The sequence below is a fragment of the Tinamus guttatus genome, unplaced genomic scaffold (genome assembly GCF_059628265.1).
Source record: "Tinamus guttatus ecotype Peru unplaced genomic scaffold, ASM5962826v1 Tinamus_guttatus_pri_ptg000027l, whole genome shotgun sequence".
Lineage (NCBI taxonomy): Eukaryota > Metazoa > Chordata > Aves > Tinamiformes > Tinamidae > Tinamus > Tinamus guttatus.
In genome coordinates, this window is record NW_028288561.1 from 6,323,778 (window position 1) to 6,344,211 (window position 20,434).

At 41.2% G+C, this 20,434-nt stretch overlaps 1 protein-coding gene across 1 annotated transcript in view; it reads left to right on the forward strand.

Moving 5' to 3' along the window:
• The window catches only part of NTSR1 (neurotensin receptor 1), a 52,294-nt gene that overhangs the window by 19,749 nt on the left and 12,111 nt on the right, over positions 1–20,434 (forward strand). Inside the window, exon 2 of the mRNA XM_010228135.2 lies at positions 17,489–17,690. Within this exon, the coding sequence (XP_010226437.2) occupies positions 17,489–17,690 (202 nt within the window). The remainder of the gene's footprint in view (positions 1–17,488; positions 17,691–20,434) is intronic.

A 20,434-nucleotide genomic window follows, 5' to 3' on the forward strand; every position in this document is an offset into this window, starting at 1 on the left:
CCTCAGTTTATTTACCTGAAAATGGGCATAACAACTATTTTCTGGTACTCAGGAGGAAATTGGCCATTTTGCTTAAAGACTCATATAATGTCTTTGTTCAGACAAGGCTGAATAAATTCAACTTACTTCCTCCATTTCAACACTTTTTATGTTATTCTCTCTACATGAAAATTCATTACAGTGCCTGAACACTGAGAGCTAATGAGAATTCTCTGCACTTTAAGGACCAAAATTATAACACTGCAATTACCAAAGTATCTTCCATTAGATGAAATTGAGAACTTGTCACTTAAAGGACTCGTTTTTTACCAAATCAGAAATCAAAAAGCATAAGGCTATTGTCGTATTTTCTCCTCCTAGACTGACACAAGAACATCTCTTCCCACATCAACATGAGTTCTTTGGGAGAACAGATGGAATTGGATTTCTGACATGTCTTCTCTACACATTGTGGCCCCAACAGAGTGTCTCAAAACAATTTAGAGCTAAAGAGCTTCATCTTCAACTTCAGCACTCATGACTGATCCTTCTTGTGACTGATCCTTCATAGAAGGGGAATCAGGAAGAGCTTAAGTTAACTGCCTTCACATTCTTTTAGAGCATCAACAGGCCTAGTGCCAAAGGCAGATTTCTCTTGAAACGACTGACCTATGTCTACACAACCTCATGGTAGAACTGATTTGTTCCTCTAAATCTCGGCATAGGTTTGATGCCTATCTTGGGCTTTCTCTGTATGTCTTATATTCTTTTCTCAGTGGCTCTGTTCATCTGGAACAAGCCAGCAGAAGTCCAGCAACACCTCTTTTTGGTGTTTGGGTGCCTTACACCTTCCACCCTTGTAAATTGTGCTGATCTTGAAGTTCAGCTGGATGCAAGTATCCAGAGCATGAGTCTCAGAGCAAATCAGAAGATTTGGGTGACCAAGAACCCAAGCCAGAGTTGACAGAGGGGTCTCAGGTGTGAATTGAAGGGTATATAACCCTACCAAGTAATTATATTTTTCAATACTTTTGGCAGATTGGATTTGGAATCCCAGATATTTTTCTACACCTCTTCACACTTCCAGATCTTTTCACTTTTTAAATTTTTAAGGCCAGATTCAGACCCAAGCTGAACAGGTTGCTCCTCTAGCAGTCCTGGGCTGCATTATAAACAATTTATTTTCAACTGTGGGAGATAAATTATAGTAGAAGTGCTTTTGTAAACCACCGTGAGGCATGATTTTATAGGCAGAGAAAATAGCTTTTACTAAAATAAGTAACGGAACTGTAAAACACGCCAGCAAACAAACAAAAACTTGGCACATTCCTGAGCAAACATGTCCATTTTTGATTTAAAGCAGGAGAAGATATCTTAGTTAAATATTGGATAGCTGCTCTGCGTGCAACTTACCCATTAAGATATTAGCAAATCTGAAAGCGGATTTAGTCCTTACAGTGCAAGGATGCTAACGTAGGAAGATAAGGATAATAACACCCTTGGGTCCTTGGCAGCAGAAGAGATACATATTTGGGAGGGGAAAGTTGGAGGGGATTTTAGCATGCCATAAAAGCAATGTTTGTCATGTTCCATGTGTGTTAGTTGGAGCATCGGCAGTTGCTTATCTCAGAAGTAGCTGTTTATGCTTATAATACATTCCTCGATTAAGGGTGGAAGGGGTTACTGTGAATACTGGTATTTTATAGACTTTTGCAAGTAGAAATATTTTTGAAAACTGCATAACCATACTGCTGGTTTTTCATCCTTCCCTTGTTGCTGGAGGGAGAAAAAAAAATGAAGAGAGAAATTAATTACATTTGAAAGGTATCAGGTACAAGAAATTCGAAGAAGACATCAGTCATTGAAATGAGGAGAACTTCTCATTAGAAAGCCAGTTTGCCCTCTATTGAGATGAACATGCAGGGGCATTTGCCTGGCAGGATCTAGCAGCTCCGGGAGCTGAGCAGAGCTGTCCCTCTCCTCACACACATGGGCTAAACCTGCTCCCTTTTCCTTTTCAAACGTACTTTGTTCTCACACCAAAAATAAAAACGCAAGAAGCACTTTAAAAGGCTCCTCTTCACAAATGCCTGGATATCTCTTTTCAGCAGGCCTCTCTTCTATGACAAGCTTGGTTTTACGCTCGTGTAGGTGGCATTCAGGGCAATTTTTTAGCATATAAGTTGTTCAATAGCAGCATTAAGCAGAAATGTGATGTGTTGGCCCATAGCTGGGGTTGCAAAGGCAGTAAATAAAAGACACTTCATTTTTCTTGCTTGTTCTGAAACCAGTTTGTAGTAATGAATTAAAAATTAAAAAAACAGACTAAATACTCAATTCTTGGCTATGAATATTTATAATAATATTGGACTTGCAAATCAAAGGTAATTTAAATGTCAAAACTGGTGTAAAGTCTTTCCTTTGTAGGATAAGTCAGAGAAAATTAATCTTGATTACAAGTCATAACATTGGGAAATTAGCATCTTCGGGCGTCAGTAATAAACACTTCTGTACTATCCTGCTCTTCAACTATGTATTTTACAAAGATGAGAATTAATTTTAATAAAAAAAATGGTCCCTTAATTAACTAGCTAGGCAATTAACAGGGAAATCCTGGTTGCATTCATGGCGTGGTGATTATTTCATCTTGCTAAATCACCTTATCTCCTCCAAGGAGATCCTGCCTCCACAACTGTTTTGAAAGGAGTGGTTTCTACTTGAGACTGACTTTCTTCCTGTGTCAAGGAAGCCTTTCTTTTCATAGGGATAAATGCTGCATTTTTTTCTTTTCACAGCTTCTACTTAAAAAGAAAATGATTTTTGTTAATGCATCGCAAAGGTTGGTGTCAGCAAGCACCTGTAATGTCAGCTGCAAAATCTCTGTAAGTAGGTGATGATGTTACTGATGACCTCTGCAGTCATGCTCAGATCTCTAAACTGGACCAAGAGTTGCTGGGTATCTGCTCCTGATTCTTACATTGCAAAAAGACATTTGATGCTGATTTCTGTTCTCCTAGTTCAGCTTTCTTAACCATTCCTCCATGGACCCTTGTGGTTTTGAGAAAGGTAAATCTGAAAAACAACCCTAGTGTTAGCAGTCTGAAAATTGCTATACAGGAGGTTGAACTACCATGGCAAAATGCTTAGAGATTTTTCTAAACCTGCAATCATAATCTTAATTTAAGGAATAGCAGCTTTGGAGGCAGACAGAGCTCCTGTACAGAATTCAATAAGTTCACTGCGCCCAACACCTCCCAATTGCCTCATCTATTAGACTATTAGACCAGTCTCAAACACTGTCTACAGCCAGATGCTTTGGGGTAAGATCCACAGAAATTTATAACAGAAAAGAAATCTACCCACAGAGAAAACATCTTCCTCATGACAGTCATTTAGTGCCTGGATTATGCCTTCAAGCAAAGGAGGTTACATAAAGATTGCATCCAGTAATGAATTCACTGTAATGGTATCAGGAACAAATCTGACATTTGTCCTATTAGCTTCATGTGCAGTCTTATCCTGTGGCACTTAGTTCTACATGTTCATTTTGCACCTTATTAAAAAAAAATCAATTTTACGAAGTAGGGAGGCAATCAGGCTAAGGACTCGTCTTTGTTGTTTGCAGTAGAGCTATGACCTTCTTGATGTGTTTTGCCTTGGCTTTGTTTTCCAAAGGATCATGCATCTCGCACCCCTGTGGATTTGGGGTCGCAGTGGCCTCCCCTCCCTCCTTCCAGCTCTTACCCCTCAGAGCTGCAGCTCTAAAGGCTGCCTGAGGTCCTTGGGATCTGATCTGCTCAGCACAGGGAATTTTAATTAACCAACAGAGACATATTCACCACTGAAGAGACACGGCTTCCTTGGATGCACTCTTCTCCACTAGTCTGGGACTAACCTCTCTGCCTTTCCTCTGCTCCCATCTTTAGCCAACTAGTTCTACCCTATGCTCTATAATCTTCCTACTACATGCGTATTTACCTGCTAATTACCCAAAGGTTTTTGTGATGTAGAAGGTTCAACACCCAGAAACCAATAGATTCACTGAGCTCCCTGGAGACACCAGGCCACTCTGCAACAGCTCTTGGTCTCATCTCCCAGGAAAAATGACTTTTCTCCAAAGATGGACCCCACCAAGGTGGACACCTGTAATTCTACAGAGTGCACAGTATTAGTATGAAAATATCAAATAGCCCCTTAAAAAGTCGTCTGGAGGTTGTGTGTGAATAATCACCCCAATTTCTCCTATAGTGTCCATAGTCACCCCTGCATTATAATATTTTGAGATGTCAGGTGAGGCCTCCAGAGTAGCCCAAGGTGCACATTAAAGTAGTGGTAGACTCATCTAAGACAGCTTCAAGACACCTACTTGTGGAAGGCAGCACGGGCTGTGGCTGGAGCAGTCCAGGCTCCGTCATGACTGTCTTGGAGTTGTTGGTGTTTTTGGTGAAGCCCAAGTTACTGCAATGTCAAGCAAATCTTGCCAGGGTTGGCCCCATGGGCCTCCCGTGCCATACCAGGCCAGGTCAACCTGTGCATCTATTTTGCATGAAGAACAATGTGTCTCAACATTTCAGGCAAGGGAATTACTCATTAAAATGTAAATGCACAATTGTGCCCAGTTCTCAAGCCTCCTTTGGAAAATACAGTTCTGAGCATTGCCAGCTTTCATGCTGTCATTTTTTCTCCCTTTCTGCATTATGTGATCCATTTGCTTTTCACTCTTACAACTCTGAGAAAGGAAGGTGATACCCTCACTGAACTGAGAGTTTTTTTCTATCCTCTGGACAGATCTCTTTTTGCCATTCCTCCTCCCGTGCTTTACATCCTCAGCTCTCCATCTCTCTCTTGCTGTAAATGTCTTTAACTCCCTGACTGCAAAGGATGTGCTCTGTAAATGTACTGAGGAACAAGCCAAGCTGTAGAGAAACCATCACTTTCACTCACATCTGTGGAAGCAAAAGTGGTTTTCAAAGCAGGACTGAAAGGAGGAGGTGATTCTGCAGGATCAAGGGGAAATGACTGGTGGTTCATCATCTCTGGCTTTCTTTGGGCCTCAGTAGATCTGAGCTCCGCATTGTAAATTAAGAATAATAATCATGGACCAGAAAAATGCACACACCAGGTTGTTGGAGTTTAAAGGATAAGCAATCAGCAGATCAGAGGTACATCCTGTAGGTCAAGGCCTGGCAGGAGAAGGGGACACAGATTCCATAACAAACCCCCTTGGTTTTCCCATGTGAACCATGCCTGGATGCGAACACAGGGACTACGATGCACTCCAGCAAATTTCTTGCTGCTCTGTTTCTTCCATGATGGCTACTGGAAATACTTCAGAGTAAAAAGGTCTTGTTTCAGCTGCTCCCAAAGCCAGCAGGAACAGACTCGAAAAATTGACTGTAACATGACAGTATTATAACATGTCAGGTGATTAAAGCCAGACGACAAAGGCAGCCTTACCAATCCACTTGCATTCCCGCTGGGAATGCTAGAGAACCGCGTCTCTCTCAATTCACACCAATATTCACTAATATTTGCATCCCCCTGGCATTCAGTTTATGTGCTGGTGGAGGAAATGCAATTAATGGAGGACGCCCAGCTAGTGTGTGATAAAGGAAGAAAGACAAATCTTGTTTTATGTTATATTTATGCCTTGCCCACAGCAAGAGAGTGACAAAACCAAAGGATTTGGCCACAATAAAATAAGCGCTCATTGAAATACAATTCACTTTCTTTCTTGGAAAACAGAAAACTGAGGAGAGATGACTGAAACTTTCTCATGTTCAACAAGATCATAAAATCCCAGAGACCTTCATGAGTAGTCCCATGGCCCTGAAAGAGTCAAGGAGGTCTATAAAAAAACCGTGTGGCGTGACTGCCTCAGTCACATAGTTCTAGCAGAGCAGAGGGAGATAATTTTAGTCTTCCTTCAAGATACTACCTGGAAGACATTTTTTTCTTGATAGTAAATCCAGATATCCTGATTAAGAGATGCGTAGTGGGGTCTCTCAGAGCTGCAGCAGGGAGATTCAGGAGACATGCACACCCACACATACACTCAGTGCTACTTGACCTTATTTGCTTTTGGGAGGTCAGCTACATTTCCAAAGCAGCAGAACATCTTCAGGGAGAGCTGGAGATCTCTCCAGGCCACTTCACAGCCTATTGAGAGAAGGGAGAGGTAAAACCTCCTGGAAAGGGCTGCCGTGGAATTAGAGACTTCAAGAGGGTCTTAACAGCATTAACCTCCTCTAGAAAAAGCCTGGAGTTACTTGGTGTAATGACTATATCCATAGCCTGTGTAACCGATTTTATTGCACTTGCTTGTTGTTTAGCAATGGAACCAGCAAAAATTGCATGGATTTTCTGTGTATCTGTCTGTGGACAATATTTCTAACTGACTGAGCTGAGCAGAAACATGAAGACTACTTCTAACCTGTGCTGCTGGTGGCTGCAGAAGCTGCCCAAAATCACTGCAGTTCCTTAAGCACATTTAAAATCCACCTCCAGCTCTGCAGTCTTCTACAGTTGCCTCTCCCCACAGCCACAGTGGAGCTTAATTTTGTTGTCACCTTGTCCTTTGCCTTCCTTAACATCCATATCCCCTGTTTTGGCCAACTTTCCTTCCACAACCACCACAGCTCTCTCATCTCCAAGTTAAATTTCTTAGGTGGAAAGCCACTTTCTCCTGGAAAGTTTCGTGGGAAAAGCTGTCAGTGGTGCTGGGGAAACGTATCTTTTGTAGCTTAAATACATACCTCACTACATACAAGCAGCCAAAAGCCTTTTTGTCACTCTGGTAACAGCTAGATTGGAAGTTTCCCCTTGCAGAAATGCTAAACCACATTGCTAAACATCACTCCTGCACCAGGAACTGTTTTTTTTTAAGTGGAGTAGTTGTTATCCTAGGCCGGATGCTGGACTTCTTGCCTGGCCCTGGGGCTGTGATCCAGTACTTCATATCAAAATTATCTTGTATTCACTTAAAAGAATAAAGACAAAATCTGCATTACCATGGCCTAATAATGCAAGTTGGGGAGCAACTATGGTATTTTCTTAGTAAATTGAGAAGTATTCCAAACTTCATCTTTAAAGTGCAGACCCCCAGAGACATCGCAAGATTTTAATTGCTACCTTAATCAAAGTTTATTGGTGCTAACCAGAGTTCCTCATGGATTTAAAATTCAACCCATTTGTCAACTACTAATTATTTTAAGCAGACAAGCTGTTATTTTACCAGCTCTATTAATGTAACTCCTCAGCATATGTGAGCTACTACAAATAGCTTCAGAATATGTGATTCTGAGACACAATTTAACATACCAAGCATCTTTGCAGTGTTCTCACTTGCCTCTCAGACAAGCATAGGGATAGGTATTTCACCCCCTGGTCTTTTCTACAGGACATTTTCCATCTCTTCCCCAAAGCCATGGAAAAAAACAGAATCAGGTCCAATGTGTTTAGATGGGAGAAGGATGTGTTCTTTCCCTTTTTTTTTTAATTAACTCTCTTTTAAAGCACATGCTCCATGTACCAAGCATCACTTCATTTAACTGCTTATTGGTCTTAGTATTTAGAAATCTGTGCTTTATATAGTTCCATGCTGATGGTTTTGTGCCTTCTGCTTTGTTTACTTCTGAAACACAGACTAGAAATTCTCATCCAGGTTGGTCCCTTCAAGTTTTTTAATACACACGTAGGCAAAAGCCATCCCTACCAATTATCAGGACTGAAATGACTCAGTGTTACCTAAAGACAGAACAAGAAAAGTTGAGGGATAATTCACTGTCACTGGAGTTTGATTATTTTTTGATTTGTCTCGGGAGAAAATATCCAAATATAATGGTCTTATTCATTACAATAAATATCCTTGAGCATGAACTGAAGAAGTAGAGAGTAACACACAGGTATTAGAGAAGCAAGGATCCTGGCCTTGACTCACAAAATCATCTGCTGTGGTTTATTTACGTGGGGATACACTGCTAAGCTGGACACGTAGTCTGCACTTTCAAGGCTGTGGTGGCTGCCACTTTGGCACCCGAGGTAGCAAAACCCACCTAGCAGGAGCAGGAGTGCCAGTTGTGCTGAAAGCTCTCAGTCGTGTCTAGCAGGATAGGAAGCAGCATGATTTTTCTCAGTTTTGGCAAGGACATCATTAGCTACCCTAAAAAGAGCAAAATTAGCCAGCACCAGGGCAAGCACTAAGCCATGGAGGCTTTTTGGACACCACACAAGCTCCTACTGCTTTTGGAATGTCTTGTAAGAAAGAAGAAAGCAGCAAGGATAAATACAAACTAGGTATTTCCAAACAGCAAAATTTGATTTGAATTAGGACTAAATTAGTCAAGTGTCAGGAGCATTAAGCATTACATGAACATTGCTTACATTACGTATACGGTTTACAAGCAGCAGACTTGGAAAAAATGAAATACATTGTGATAGGTGATGGACAGTATCCCTTTGGCAAAAACTCACTTTTACTGAGTGATAAAGATGAGCATCCATAATGTAAAACAAGGCATTTTGCAACAAATGTGTCTTAAGTCTTAAAGCTGGATACTTCTTGCACCTTCACATTTGCCAAGTTCTCTGAAACACCCTTCCAGGATCTCCCAGATTTCATAACTCTGTCTCTTTCTTTGGGAACTGGACCAGAAGAGCCATTCAGGTTTGAGACCAGCATCCCAAAGATGAGGAGAGGAGGAATTTTTTTCTTATAAATAGTGATACTGAAGAAGATATTATGGTGTTTAGCAAGGTAATAGGGAGCTTGGAGGTCCCCAGAGGGTTGGATGCTCACTGTGTACAATTAGGTATAATAAGACTTATATAAAACACTTACGTATGAATCATGCCTTTTTGTTATTACCTATGATAAATATGAAAATACTTTAGCATGGGATTAAAACTATGCATAGAAATGGTATTAAATGATCTCATCAGGTAACCAGTCAAGCTCAGGAATGCTGCCATTACTCAGTGCTCTGACATCTCCACAAATCCCATCATGAGCAAGAGATGCATTTAAGTTGTTCTGCATCAGATGTTGTTTCTTATGAACTAATGATTTCTCCATGAAGGTAGATTTATGAATGAGAAAGCTGCTAGAATGTTTTTGCCATAGCAATATAATAGATATTTTTTTGTCTCTGTGCAATTTATTTCCATCTGTTCTGTATCTGAGAACTCCTGCAGAGTGTGTGATTAACTTAACTTCTCAAGATCATTAGCTGTTCTGCATTCTCATTATAGTTCATCACTGTGGGACTGCACACAGGCTTAAAAATGTTACATGTTAATTATTCTTAATATCTTAATCTGCGCTGACTCTCCTGTGATGTGCATGGATCTAAGGAGAGGAATGTTGTTACCAGGAATACATCACTGGGCTGGAGCAAACACAAAATGCTAATCAAAACACAGTTTAAGTGGATCCACTTTCTGATCTCAGTACTAGAGCAAAACCAAACTCTAAGGAGTGAGGTGGAAACAGAGAAGAGATCTTAGCTGGCTTCTTGTTGCCAACCTCATGCCAGGAGGAGTTCACACTCTCTCTGCCAGTTGAATTTGTGTCAGTCTTTTACCCTAGCAGACTTCCAGCTTCCTTCTTTTTGCTCATGGAAAATGAGGCCCTCCTGCCAGAGCTTTCTGTACAGCGTGGGTAGAATTGTGCATGAGCATGGAAATAATCTAATCACAGTTAGCACTCACCCTGGGATCTTTTGGTCCTCTACTAACTTAGGGCTGTGTCTTTTAATCTGCCCACCGCTGAGGATGTCAGGAAGGCCCCGAGGGATGAGGTGCCGTATTCCAAGATCCCCCTGCTCTCAGTAATGAAACAGAGCTGAGAACCCACCCAGCATCCAGTCCAGCACCATTTCCATGCTCATTTAATTGTGGGAAACATGAAGGAAACATATGAATTCCTTTTGGGAATTCCTTTGGGAGAATTTGTGTCTGGTGTCAGTTGCTCCTCCAGGTAGGTGCCGGGATGCTGCCCTATGTCCCTGTTGGTTCTGCTGTGTCCTAGCTTCAGAGGTTGCTCTTGTAATTGGTAGTTGACTGTAACTTTTTGGCATCAGACACCTCTGCCTTTACACGATGTTTTGTATCATTATAACCTTTATTTAAAGTGCCCCAGGATGATATTTAATGCTTTAGAAAAGACCCCACTGGGGTAGAGTGAAGCTGCTCCTCAATATTTCTGGGCTATGCACAGAGCTCCCATCAATGGACAGGGAGCCATCTGAAATCAGATTAGATTAGATTAGAGCAATTCAAGATATCACACCCTGTTGGCTTGGGTATGAAATATGGAACTTGTGACCCAGAGCTGGGGATAACAGCCTAGGGTTTAGAGTGTGACAATAACCAGAGTCATTCATGGCCACTTTTCATGTTGTTTTAATTATTAGCAGTTGGATTTTGGTCGCCTGATTAAAGTAACGGTGGGATATAACGGGGAATCAATTTGCTCGGCCTGTGAAGCCCCTCTGCTCTCTGCATCGAGGCGGTGTTTCACGCAGCGCTGTCTGGAGATGCGAGAGGACATCGCAGTGAGAGAGCAGCTGCCAAAAGAGCAGGCACGGAGCACCTAGAGCTACCCCTGCCCTCCGCCGCTCCGGGCAGCCTCGACGCGAGGGCGACGGCTCTGCCAAGTCCCATCACGCTGTCAGCAGCGTTTTCAACAGCACCTACCAGCAACAAAATGTGACAGGCAGCTCTGCGTGAGTTAAAACGCGAATTGTGCAAAGATCAAGCCCTTGCTCAAATACCTTGTTAGAGCTCCAGATCCAACACAGGCTTTGTCACCTGTCCCTATTCTTATTTGTCTATTATTTATGTTTCCGCACTGGGATGAACTTGTCTGGGAAAAGGACCAGTGCACATATTCTGCAGCACAAGCCCTTCCTGGTGCTGGATATCTGGTCAAGCATTTCAAGCTTCTTAGTCTCTTTTCTTACTTTCAAATTCTTTTAGGCTTCCTCATTTCTGCAAATTTAATTTAAACATTGATTACATAAATGACCTAAGAGATGAAAGATTGTGAAGATTTGATACTAAAATCTGGTGCTGAGTAATACACCCTAAGCCGCACTGATATTACTGAAATGCCTCTTCATTTTTCCTTTTCTAGGGTATCGTTTTTCAATTTCCACCTTCTTCCCTCTCCCAGGTGCTGCCTGTGAAAGCAGTTGCTGCTTTCTCTCATCACTCACAATTGCAAACCTATCCTGCCCTGTTATAACTAAGGAATGGCATTTAGCTGATAACAGCTAAATATTTGGCATAGAAATTTGGAAAGCTGTGCAAAGATGGGATTTAATTAGATGGTAATTTATTTTCTGGAAAAGAAAAATCTTTGGATTTTATTAGATACATTCTGTGAGCATCAAATATGAGCATCATTGCCAGGAGCTCTTTTTGGCATGCCGATGCCATGTGCATTTCCTTTTCCTGCTTTGTCTTTCACAGGTTCCCATATCAAGAATTATGGCAGTTTGCTTATTAAGGGCTGAAATTATCCACTGGGTGGTTAAAAAACGCTAATTGTGGACACTGAGTGAGATAACCAGTAATTTTGTAAAGTACATTTAGTCAAATAAGTTTTTTTGGCAATTAAATGTTGGTGTAGCAGAACGTGCTTTTCTGATTGACATATGCTAACAATACTGCCTCCACAATCAGGGGGAGGATAATTTACTTTTCATTTCCATTGGAAATTAGATGAACAGGGATGGGATAGATTGTTAAAATCATCTCCGTGGTTTAATTGATCTACTCAGAACCACACGCTGAATGATGCCGTGGATCCTCAGGAGCCGAGTCCTCTCCATCGTCACTTCCAGGAGACCTGCAAAGTCACAGCTTCTCCTGGGACGCTTTTCAGCCTCATTTGGGTTTAACAGCCGTTTCCCAAGACATGTCCTCAGCCCCTTGCCAACCCCAGCCTCTGCCTTCAGCTCTCCCTCGGCCTTGGCCATCCTCTGTTGCAATCTCCAGGAAGACTAGATCCAGATTTTAACCTGATTTTAAACTTTAAATTGATTAAGCAGTCTCAGATCTAGTAAAATATCTAAAAATATCTGTTAACAGTTCTAGACCTTTTCAAAATTGTGCACTGAAGTATGATGGAAATAGTCACTTGTTGTCACTCAGGTGACACAGGCAGTCGAATCTGCCTTGGAGCAAAGCTGTCCAACCGCAGCTAGAGCAGGATCCTCCTCTGGCATTCCCTCAGGTTGGATAAAGAGTTTCCAATCAGGGAACTGACCCTTGATTTTATGTTTTTCTCCTGCTTAAAAATAACACTCCCTAATGTCACAGAAATAAAGAAAGCTAGAAAGGGAATGCCAGGACTCCCCTAACTCTTCCTTTCCTCACTTCCCTTCTGAGTGGTTGGTCTGGGGAAGGGTTTTGATGCCCGTTATTAAATATCTGGGTGGGCGGAAGGAATTTGCCACTGCTTTGTCCCCTTGGAGGTGCAGCTACCATGCAGAAGTAGATAAGAGCCATGACCTGGGCAACTAAAGACCTCTTGTGTACTGGGACAGGGTGGATAAACCCAACCTGCATGACTTCCAGCAGTCCCTGGAGAGCTTCTTCCCATGGCTGGGCTGCACACACAGCTGGGGATTACTGCTCTGGGGTGAGGCACAGAGCAAGCTGCTCCTTTTTCCTCTCTAAGTGCATAAAATTCCTCTAACAGCTGTAATTTTTCCCCTCCTCCCTTTCAAAGATATAGGTGCTTTAGTCTGGGTTTGTAGGAAGGAGGGAAAAAGAAGTTCCCGATGGAAAAAAAATCCGTTTTTCAAAGTGCCCTTTGGATATGTGCTCCTCCAAAAGTGACCCTGGAGCGCTACTGAATAAACCTTGGTGGAACTACTAATTTACAGGACCTATTTAAGCCCTGTGGGGAGTCATTAAGCAAGGATATACACCTATGTTACCTATCACCGTTGTGAATAAACTGATGTCTGCTTTCAGTGGTAACCCGGGGAAACCATGGCAGGGGAGTGATTTGAGGGACAACCTGGCAAAAGCAAATCACGTCAGCATGAAGCTCAGCAGAGCCAAGAGAGTTGTTTTCAGTAAAGATTTAGGGAAAAGTCACAGACCCAAGAACTCGGTTGTTATTTGATTTCATTTGATTTGGTTTGTCCTTTCTGCTGCATCTCTCTGACCCTCTGATTTTGAAAGAACGAGGAAATTCGCATCACACTAAATTCTCTCATCTCCTCCTGCTCAGATACACAGCATAAAGTAGGATTTTTATTGAGCCGATTGAGATAGGCTGATAATTGGCTTTTTCATCCCCAAAAGTGTGACTGAATTTCCATGAATATCCATTTGTTGTCTTATGAGCTTATGAAGTCCTATCGCCAGCCTTGATTTGCCTTCTGTGCCCTGCAAAGCCCTGGCTCATTTTAAGGCTTCATATGTGGGACTGAATTAAAGTTTCCTTTGGCAACAGATTGCTAAGTGAAAACTAGGATGAAAAGTGTGGCAAAAGATGTGCCTGGCTAAATGGGCTCTCAGCAAGGCCAAGTGACCTCTGTTGGGTCTGGGAGACCCACTGTGCACATCATACCCATGCAGGAGGAAGGACAGATTCTCCTGTTGTTTCCCTGGCTCTTCCAAGACCAAGGAGACTCAGGGAAATTCTCCAGGAGCCTGGGCAGGAAAGGGCCTTTGCTAGCAGCAGATCCAAGCTGTGAAGGCAGCTTTGGCATGTGACATGGAGCAGCAGGGAGCAATCAGATTCACAGCTCAGAAGCCTACACAGGCTTTGCACTTCTAAGAACTGGGTAAGTCAGAGCATGGATTGCAGTCACATCTTTACATCCATCGAGCAATCAAATATCTCAGTTGCTCCTGCATGAGGCTGAGTGTCTAGGCAGAGCCTTCTGCCCAGAGTTCACCCTTAGCCAGCATCCACCTCTTCGTGATTTTATACAGTAGAGCGCAGCCCAAGGAAGTGTGATCGGTGTCTGCAGGGTGGCCTTTCTAAGGGCATACCCTGCTGTTGAGGAGACCTGTGTAAATCGGAAATTCAGCGCCTTGCGTGGCTGGTTCTGGAGGTTAGGGGGTGCTTTGGGCAGTGGGATTTGCTCCATTGAGGAAAGGGAGAAAAGCTTTGACTAACTTAAACTAGGAGAAAGTTTCAGTCTGTCTGCAGATGGAAGGAATCCAGGCTATGTAGTGTCTATTTTTCAGCTCTGCAAGGTAGAAGCAGGGAAGTATTTCTGAGGCACTTAAGGACACAGAGTTGACAAAGGTGCTCACTGACAGCCACAGCTGTTCTAGTCCCACAGACACTAGAAATTTCAGCACTGTATAAAATCCCATTGAACACCTATATAAGTTTTTCAGCTCCTGAAGGCCTAGGATGTGCAGTCCTAGGATTCCAGATCAGCTTCTCTCAAAGCCAGTGGGGAATTTTCTCTTGTCTTTGCAGAGAGGTGTTGGAGGCATCAGCTTCAACTGTGTTCAAAGCCACCTGAAAACGAAGTCCTGCTGAGCTGCCATGCAGAACTGGCCGGGATCTGAACTCACAGAACCCAGAAAACCTAACATTGGAATACAAAGGGTTCACAGGAGGGAGATTAGCTTCGTGGCTTTTCCTGTGCTCAGGAGTTTGTGCTTGCAAATAATTCTTTCCCCAAATTAAAACCTGCTGCCTCCAGAGAAAATATTGAGTTTTTTTTTAACTATATGGGAGTTGTGGTACAAATGAAGACAGGGGAAAAAAATCGTTAAATATAGGCTTTCATGGAAAGCATGCAATTTTTATAATTTTATCGTAACAATTCATAAAAGGGAAAGTCAATACTATTCTAGACAGTTTCTCGAGTTCCTTGCAGACTGTACAATACAATTAAGGAACGAATCAAGGTTTGAAAGAAAGCTCAGAAGAGACTTTTTGAGCTCTATGCAATTATATCAGGCAAGACTAATTTACAAATAGGGCAAATTTTCTGAAGAAAAGCCAACAAACTCTGAATTCCAGGTGTCAGAGTTAAGCTTTTCCCTTTACCCATTTCCAAACATTGTTCAACAGGCAGGAAAGAAGGACATTTGGCAGCTACAGCAATAGAAATATCCATGCAAGACCACAGTGCTCATTTCTGAGTCTGGTCTGATAAGTTAGCCCAGCTGTACTGTGGAGGCTAAATAAATAAACCCAATTCTTTACAAGTGCAAATTACTCTCTCAGTAAAACTGTGACAGTTTGTACCAGATGAGAACTTGTTTCCTGTTGCTTATTGACCTTTCTAAGTGTCCTGAGAAGGTTCCAAAAGATAAGTCATTTTTTATACGCAGAGGGCCTGATGTCTGTTATCTTTCAGAAAGTAGAGGTACTTTAGAAAATTACTATATATATTTAACAAAAGAAGCCATTAACAGCTTATAATGGTGGTGTATATCTAGGAATTTCCTCAGGAAGTTATCCATAGAGGAGTTCTATTGTTATTGCTAGTATAAACCAAGAGAGATGCTCTCAAATTTGTGGGTTGCTAGAGACAAAACTCAGCTGGCATTTTTGTTATATTCATCAAGCTCTAGAGCACATACTGTACAGAGATTTGATCTAACTAAAGAAAACTTTGGCAATAACAGTGCTGCCTGTCTTTGCCAAAAGAGGAATTGTATTTTTCATAAATTTATGAAAAAAAGAAATGCAAGTGCTTCTAGCTGCATGTGCACCTGCTGCCCATATGGTCATGTGCTACTTATTTCTTCATTTTGTGGGTACTGTGTCGTATTCTGGGTGGTTTGGTTTCCGCCCTTAACCTCAGCTCTAACATTTCTGCATCGCTCCAGAGCAAACAGAATCCAATTTGGATTTGGTTGCACGGTGAATGCCTGAGAAGATGGAGCACTTGTTTGTAGATGAGACCTTCCTAGCTCTTAAGTCTGCAGAAGTATGTACGGTTGGCTTAGGGTGCAGGACTGCCTCTGTATTTTAGGGCACTCAGATGCAAGAGTAATATGGTTATTCAGGAGAAAAAAAGCTAGAATTTTTGGAACATTACAACAAGGGCCAAACTCCCTCTGGTTTTGGCTGTTTTATTGTTTTAATTGATTTATTACTTTTAATAAAGCTGCTTCCATACTTCTAGTGTAGCATGCAGTTTAACTACCATTAATATTTGAAATTTTAAAACTGTCCCAGTTTATGCTACATTATGACCTGTTATGCTTCCAAGAGATATGAGTTATCACAGAAGCTTGTGGAGAGGAAAACCCTGCCCATCTGGTGACAGTGTCTGTGTACCCTTGTGGGGGTACAACCATTTCATTGCAGACAAACAGGCAGGCAGAAAATCTCACCTGCCAGTCAAAAGATTTCATAAGATGTGGAAGTGAAAGACATAAAATCAAGCAGTTTTCTGTGAAGAGGTCAAGGACACTCAAAATAGAGATCCTAATGTAGGCACAGGTGTACCGATTCAGTTCCTCCAACTATACAGTTCCCACATGTTTAGATCACTGGAAAACCTGAGAGAGAAAGCATCCTTCTCAACAGCTCGAACCATGGGACGTTAAGTCAATGGGAAGACTTTAAGGGACTTCTGATTTGGTCTGCACTCATCACGGTGATGTGACAAACTTCCTCCTGAGCCCAGCTGTGGAGAGAATGTTTTGCTCTTGGTCCCTCTGTACTGATGAGGAGTTCCCCATCCCCTCAGGTCAGCCTTGACACAAACACAGACAGAGCTATAGGTGCCTCTTCCTCCCCAGGCTGCCTCTTGTTAAACTTGTTTCCAACTGGGTTTTATAGACAGCACAGAAAACACACAGAAAGACTTCCTGCTTTCATTTGACACAAAGAGTGACTTCCACTTGATTCAATTACTCTTTAATCTGATCCTCCATTTAATTTTATCAAAACTGTAGTAATCAAATAATTTGTACTAAAAACAATATAGCTTCCACTTGTTTATTCTGATCAATTTTAATCCTTTAAGGCACAAGGTTTATTGGATAATTTGATCAGCAGATAACAAAAAGCTGTCATTAAACCTACAAGGAAAGGCCATAACACACACACACACACAAAAAAAAAAAAAAAAAAAAAGAGAGTAAAAAGATTCCAATGAGAGCTCATAATAAAGAAAAACACAGTAATATACTGTTATTTAGAAATCATTCTATGCACAATGAAAGCTAAGAAGTCTCCTGCTGTTCACAAGATAAAAAGATCAATGGCGTATGTCGGTCAAGATATTTCTGGTGATGAACTGCACTGAAAAGGGGAAGACAGATAATTGAATGCAAGAGACTGTCTTTCTTGAGGCTTACCCATCTGAATGAACGCATGTCAATGTTGCTTAAGCTTTCCCTCTGTACAAAAGGCTTCTTTTTCAAAAGCCAAAGCCATCAGAGTAAGTGCTTGGAAGAGATTTCCATTGCATGCTGTTTGTATCTTGCTGTGTGAAATAAAGTACAATCTCTTGGTTCAGTGACTGTTCTTATCTCTCGACTGTGCCATGTCTCTTCCCCACAGGCCAACACCTTCATCTCTTTCGTGTTCCCCATGGTCGTCATTTCTGTGCTGAACACTATCATTGCCAACCAACTCATGGTCATGTTCAAGCAGGCTGCCCAAGAAAACCAGGTTTGCACCATCGGAGGACAGCAGACGATGCTCAGCATGTCCATGGAGCCCAGCCGGGTGCAGGCCTTGAAGCACGGCGTGAGGGTGCTACGTAAGTACTTGCACACTTTGATACCGAGCAGACTAGAGGTGTCTATGAAAATGTGCTTTCAGGAGTAACAGCCTGGAAATGGTAGATACCTTCATTCAAAACTTATCTTCAACAAAAAGTAGCTTTTTTGAATCCCCCAAACAACCCCCAAATAATTTGTCATTTCCAAAATTGTCCAGTTTTGTTCTCATAGCCCTAAATTTGAGGAAAAAAATCTTTTCTTCTTTTGTTAGCTTTCTTTTTCTTCAATTTTTTTGAGGAGGGAATTCTAGGGAATTTTACACTCTATTTTACATTTTATTTTCTTTTTCTCTCTTAATCACTTTTCTCAGTCCTAATCTTCACTTAAAGATAAAAGACAATTTCATACAGAGAAAGAGAGCTAGAGAGCGAGCAATATTGTGTTCAATGAAGCAGGAGCTGGAAAATGAAAATTATGAAATAGAAACAATCTGAAAATAAGCTTTTCCACTTTGTTTTCTACTCCTGGCCAGCTCCATCCTGAATATCTCTTTTTCACTTTTTTTTTTTTTTTTTCGAAATGAATGTATCAGGAGACTGGCATAAAACCAGACAAACTCATCTGCGGGATCGGTTTTGAATAGATGGGCTCTATCTCGGTGGGTAAGTCAATATGCCAGAGCAAAAGAGGAGGGGAAATGTAGCAAAATGTGAAGGGTTGTAGGCTATGCACCAGGGCCAGGAGATCTGGGAGACACCAAGGCAGTGTTTTTTCCAAATACAGCACAACAAGGAGCCGTGGAAGAGGCAGAGGGTTTTGCTGCAACTAGCTTCAATCCCAATTTAGAAATGCACTTAAGTGTATTCTTAAATTCATTCCTTTTCCAGAGAGTGCTTCATTACAGGCTTAGAGCTAAGTATGTATGTAAGTACCATTCTCCATAGTTATGCTCTTCATTAATCAAAATTTAAATACCAAGTTGGCTTAATGATATCTCCAGTTTTGCTAACAGACTCATGTGGGACTTGGATCTGTATTTAGGGCCGTATGTAAAACTTTCAGAAAGCATGAATTACCTGCAGAATGGACCCAGCACAGGATTTGCAGCCAGGTTAACATTGTCCAAAATGAATCAGACGTGTAAACTTCCCTGAGCTTTTATAAGTGGAGGCTTTCAAATCTCAGTATTGATGGGTTTCTATCCTTTGCACTCAGTGAAAAAGAACTGCTGTGAAGGTGTTCTCTGTTTTGTTAAAGGTGTATGGAACTATGGAAAATCAGTTTTCCTCTGAAGATATACACAGAGAAGTAAAGGGATTGTCACAAAACAATCACAGTTTGACTCACATTTCAAATTTCCTCTCCTTTTTGGAAATGTGACCAAATGACTCAGATTTAAAAAAGAAAAGTTTTTTCATCAATTCAGTCTTCTCCTAATGTTTTTCCTCTTCAAAACCCTGACTTTCAATTGTTTCAAATATGAAACAATGCTAAAATGTCATTCTTTGTGTTGCTTTGCTAACAAAACATTTTTCACATAATCCCATGTACCTGATGTTCTATAATAACCCAGAGATGACTTCACTCTATACTTGAAAACTTGAAGTGAGACAGTGACAGCACCAATCTCTGTGTTCTGTTCAATGACACAATTAGTTATTTCTGTGTTGCACATAACCAAGGTCAACCCATCTGAATCTTCCATGTTGCTCTGACTTGTACAGCAGCACATTGCCTTCTCCCTTCAAAAGCTTCCCAAACCAGCCTACATAATGTCATGTAAGTGCACTACTCTAAAAATTATATCAAATAGGGCTAAATATTAGGGCCAGTCTGTGACAGGAAATGACTGGTATCTCCTAATAAGTATTGACCATGCTGGGAGAGGTTCCTGTTTCTCCCAAAGTCAACTGCCTGGCTATGGGGAAGGTGACTTGGATTTATATTCTTTCTTGGGAGTCAAATGTCTTCTTTTAACATAACTCTGTAGATTTCTTAAGGGAAATACATGGGCCTCTTTTCTTCTTCATTGGTTTCTTCTTTTTTGGCTTGCTCTTTTAAAGAAAACTCCTTGAATGCTACAGGGCTCATGAAATTTTTAAATGGTTGAGGTGGATGACAAAGGAGATTGAGCAACACGATATATTTTTTTTCCTGTCCTGATGATCCATGCTGCAGGCCAGAACTAATTTCTGGGATTGCTTTTGTGAGTTGCAGTTCACCTGGAATGTCACAAGAAAGACTTTTTTCTTATTCTCAAACTAGATTAGTATGCATCAGAAATTTCAAGAAAAAAAAGGACTCTTTTTTCAATACTTCTAGCTGAATTTTGCAGCCCTTTGAGGACAGGTTAACTAAGCATTTTTCAGACAAATTCCCAAGCTCTGTTCTGGAAAACATCTTCATACGTATTCCACATGCAATGAAGCGTTCACACAGATACACACAGTTATTGCAGTTAAACAACATTCATAGGCTTTAGCAGAAATATCCATTTATTAAATGCTAAGGTGGCTATTCCTAACAGTACGGAGAAATTAGACAAAGTTGTGATTGATGCAGATGAAGACAGAAGGGTTTTTTTTAATTCATCCAAAAAATCTCAATTAGAGTGATCATAAATCATCTTTTCCTTTTTGCCTTTATTCATTGATATATGAAGCTAAAGAACAGATCTGCTCACACATGCAAACTCTCCAAGGAAGAGCTTTCAAATCTATTCAAAAGCAAAATTGGCCCAGCATTTTAATGATTTGGTCAATAGTCACTTAAGCCTTTCATA